We start from the raw sequence: 4,709 nt of genomic DNA, 5'->3' as shown, positions 1-4,709 counted from the left end.
CACGCTATCAATATAAGATCTCGATTTAAAATACGCCAAGTCGTTCCACACTATAGAAAAAAGTAGCTCTACTTGGATCATTATATTAGTGTTTATTTAACATGTGAGTTTAAAGAACAGGTACTATAAAAGGCATATAATTTAGCGTTATGGCCAAGAGTTAAGGTTTATTTTCAAGTTAAGGGTTYTTCATTATGTTTTTCGACCACTTTTTGTAACGATGGCCCACCGATAATGGTCTTCCAAAGCATCCAGGGTCTCGTCCTTATCCAAGTAGATAAATTACTCCATATAACCACACAAAAAATAGTTGAACGGTGTTAGTTCGTGCCTTCTGGTTCAAAACGTTTTGCTTGCCACAAGTTCTCTTGAATAAATTTATTGCTTTGCTTTCTCAACATTAATTTGTTAATTAYCATCACTTCAAATGTGATAAATTTATTTAGCAACGTACAAATTCAATTAAAAGTGAGCATTACACTGAACAAAATTKTATATGAATTTTATAATCGATGGCCATCTCTTTTTAGAATCACTTAMCTTACGAGTGACGAGGTTACTGATCGTACAGTTTCACCTCTTGCACGAGTTGGATTTTGTAAGYATGMAAAATTAGATTATTTCGCTATATCTCCCATAAAGTGGATGGTCCGTGCTCCAATTGTTACATGCGATGGCGGATGGACTCATTGGGGTCTTGTGAGATACTCTGTCGACGTTGTTCTGGAGAAAGTCTTCACTATTTATGAAATTATATCATTATGAAATGACAAATTAAACTAAATATAAATCAAGTATCAGCCATCAAAAAAAGAGGCTCTGAGAAAAGTATTGCCTCATTGAAAACACATGTATAAAAGAAGAGCCCGTTTGTTCTTAACATAAGCAATTGGGTTTGGAACTCTATGGAAACTGGAAAAACAAATATATTGCTAATGAAGATCATTTTAAGTAAATTATTATATTAAGGAGACTCGAAGTGAGGTAATTTTAATAATTTTGAACAAGTTTTAGTTACTTTTGCATAATTCTCCAACCTTTTTCAGGTTAAATTAGGTTAGGCTAGGTTAATCTGGTAGACCAATGCGCCACTCATAGACCAGTTTTGGTCYTTTGCAATACCAGATGGAGTTCAGTTCATAGGTAAATGAGGAGCAGTCCCCCTTTACGATGACTGCGCTCCACACGGGTTTGCGGCCTTCTCCGCCAGTGTATCATACCAAATACTTGCAGCATAGCCTTGCCAGTCCGGGACGAGTRCACAAAAGATGCTCCATTGTTTCGCTGGATTCTTGTTCTAGACTTTTTCGAGGACTGTTGTGTTATTTATTGCTATTCCTAAGCTATAATCGAGCTATCATGCCATTAGGTCTCCTAGCAAACTTTTTCTGCCATATCACAGTCCTAGCTCAATTTTAATCCGAAAGATATTCAGATTTCACTTTAGTTTTATTCGTAAGTTCTACTTACTTAAAAACTTATTAAATATGGAAAGAAACACGGCTAAAGAAACGTTGAAAAAATATTTTAACAAAAAAAATCTCTTTCACAGAGTTCTTTATCTTTTTCCTATCTATCTATCTATCTTAAAAAAAATCTTCAATCCTTTGTTTTGCAAATTCACTTAAACTTATTTCTATTATAGAAACTTCTTTAAATTGCTATAATTATAGTCCCTATTGAACTGATTATTCTTCCTACTAATTTTTCTTTAGTAATCTTTATTTTTCTCGCTGGGTGTAAAAACAAAATAGAGCCATTACACCCAAGTACTTAGATAGTGTTTGAATGCAGTGAGAACATACGAAAGTACAGAGCCACCACAACGCCCACCTCGTCCGCCGAGCTTAATGTTGTGTTTATCAAATGCTGCTGCGCCAGATTAGTGCAAAATGTGCGACAAACTGCGCGCTTTTTCCCTCGAAGCGGAAGGAATAGAGTGMGACGTAAATGTTGACAACTGTTACCAAACAATAAAGCAAGGAAAAAAATAACATTATTTACAATACAAATATCTGTAAAACCGACTGACGGATGAGGTGAAGAATAACGCGGAAATTAAATCCATTTAAGTGTTTAAACGCGCTGCAGAGTCGCTTTGAAAATGGCAATTGCGGTTGTGAGGCAAAGGGAGTGATGAGGTTGGTATTGCAGAATAAAGTGAGATTGGTAAACAATTTTTGATGTTTACTTAGGTGCAGTAATCTTTAAGTCATTTCAAGAAATTTCGTCAAGGAAGCGAATTTAGTTGGATGAAACACATGTACAGGTCTCGATACTCATCATCTTCATCTTTTGGGACTAAAGCTCTTTATGAGCTTAATCCTGTTGAATATGTGCCTTCCTAACATCTCGGTCATTTTTCGGTCTTAACCAAGTCTCTTCATGACTTCTTTAAGTTCGTCAATCCATCTTGACCGCGGGGTTCCCCTTGCGTTAGTGGTGAAAGCAAAGGCCTCTACAAATATCTTCTGCACTCTCGTGTATTCCACTCTCGTTACATGGCCAAGTTGTCTTAGTCGCTGTTCTTTGAGTAAGCGTATGCCATTTTCGTCTTGCATAAGCTGATCTTTCATCATCGTTCTTAATTTTACTTCTTCAAAGATTTTTCTTAGAACCTTTCTTTTGAAGACTTACAGTCCTTTCCATGTAGCGTCCATGATTCTGCTCCATAGCACAAAACTGGTCGAATAATGGTTTTGTATATTGTCAGCTTGTATTGCCCATTGAGTAGCTTTGATTTAAGCAGTTACACTGGGAATGCGTATTGGCGGCTTGTGTTTTATCATCGATACTTAGKCTTGTCGAGTTATCACTACAATCGATACTACAGTTGAAAATGTATGCTCTAATCTCTAACAACCTCTAATTTTTAGTATGCCATAGTTCTAGAGAAACTCAAATTTAATTCGAAAAAATTTCAAATTCAAACCAATACACTCAGCCTCGTTTGTCATCACAAACCTGTCACATTGCCATTGAACTTCATAGTAAATAAAATTTCAAGTACACTTTGAATATAGCASACAAATTGAAATTGATTTATTTTTTAAACTATTGAAATATTTAAGAAAAACACCAACAACCAAACAACGAAGTTTTTCAWCGAAAAGACGCTCATTCAGACACACCAAAAGAGTGGCAATGACCTCGCAAGCATCTTCAGAGTGCGATTGTACTTCGTCCGGACCTTACGACTCGTACATAMCACGCAATGGCGACTATCAGATTCCGACCGATATTCAGGACAAGATAAATGCTTTACGCTTCCTACTCGAAACCGATCTCATCGCGTGTGACGCCAAATGGACACTGTTCGTGGCAGCGGCGCTGAGCTATCGCTACGATACGCAGTTGAAGCCATTTCCGCCACGTTTTGTCTCCACCGATGCGGGACTCGATATTGATGCGCTCATCTCGGTCATCAATGATACACCGAAACTGCGCGTGGTATTGCAAAATATTGTTGATGAAAATTACGATGAAATTGATGCGGACGTTTTGGATCTGCTGCATCATGTGCTGGTCGTGCAACGCGAACCGATGTTGCATCTAGTCGAAGATAATGATTTCGATGTAATTTTAAGTAATATGGAACAAAGTGAGCAAATACCACGGCCGACACATGTCTTTCGCGTTTGCAATGTGTCGGTCATACACGAAGCCATACAAGAGCAGCCAATATACAACGAAGACGAGCATCCGCCAAAATTAGCGTTTCATGGCAATCGTCTTGACTGCTTCTTCGCTATGTTGACGCAGGTGGGCGCTTGCAAACACCAACCACCGAATACAGAAAATGCTGGCGACGAGATGGATGCGCCACTCAAATTGACCACGGACTTGCAAGTCGCTTTGCAGCATAGTCCAAATGGCGCCGGTTGGGGTGCTTCCAGCTGCGGTTCGATGATCTCGTGTGTGGCKATTTGTGAATTTGAAAATCATCCCGAGTATGTGTTCGGCGATACCGCCAGTTCCATAATCGAAGTGCGCAAACCGGATTTGGTGCGCATACGCTATTTGCTTTTCTATGGCAGCCGCTTTCCCGATGAAGATGAGCACGCAGAGAAACGTCCATCCAGCTGGTTGGGCCGCAATAAGTATTCACTTTCGCTGGCGTGTTATATGTTGCTATTGGCGTCGATTGGTGTGGCCAATAGCGGCAGTGGGCAATACTGGAAGCAGGTGCTAAGCAAGAAGGCACATTTATTGCTGGACTTCTGCAGGCGCATTTTTACACCAGAGTAGGGGAGTTGGGTGCGGGTTATACTTACAAATATGCGTGAGTAACAGAACGATTCGAATGGAGAAATTGTTATTTATTCTTCATATATATTTCTGTTTTTGTGCACCGAATATTATTGGTGCTATATTAAAATAAATCAACAATATTTAAAAGCTCAAGCTAATTTTGCATACTTCCTACAATATGTACACGTCGCATATGTAATRTAATAATCTGAATTTCTATTCTGTGGATACTGGGAATATTCGAAGTGTATAAACTCGAACAGTTCCAGAAGTCAAGAGGTATTCGAATATACCTTTACAATGATTCAAATTCAAGCAATGCACTAGGAGTTATGTTCTATTGGGCTCCTTTCCACTGATTAGCTTAGAGGATACATCTGCTTTGACGACTCGAAATTGTCTGATCAAATCAACATTAGCCATAARAATCGATTTAATACTCTGAAAACTGTTGACCA

General features: G+C 38.6%; 1 protein-coding gene across 1 annotated transcript; it reads left to right on the top strand.

Annotated features, from left to right (window-relative positions):
• Positions 1–2,963: 2,963 nt before the first annotated feature.
• LOC108970943 (mono [ADP-ribose] polymerase PARP16) lies at positions 2,964–4,393 on the top strand. Its single transcript, XM_018936676.1, has one exon. The coding sequence runs from the start codon at positions 3,145–3,147 to the stop codon at positions 4,246–4,248; it is 1,104 nt and encodes a 367-aa protein (XP_018792221.1). The 5' UTR covers positions 2,964–3,144; the 3' UTR covers positions 4,249–4,393.
• The last annotated feature ends 316 nt before the right edge of the window (positions 4,394–4,709 follow it).

This window comes from Bactrocera latifrons, unplaced genomic scaffold, assembly GCF_001853355.1.
Source record: "Bactrocera latifrons isolate USDA-ARS-PBARC rearing strain unplaced genomic scaffold, ASM185335v1 scaffold_317, whole genome shotgun sequence".
Lineage (NCBI taxonomy): Eukaryota > Metazoa > Arthropoda > Insecta > Diptera > Tephritidae > Bactrocera > Bactrocera latifrons.
This window is presented reverse-complemented; position numbering and strand designations above follow the sequence as displayed.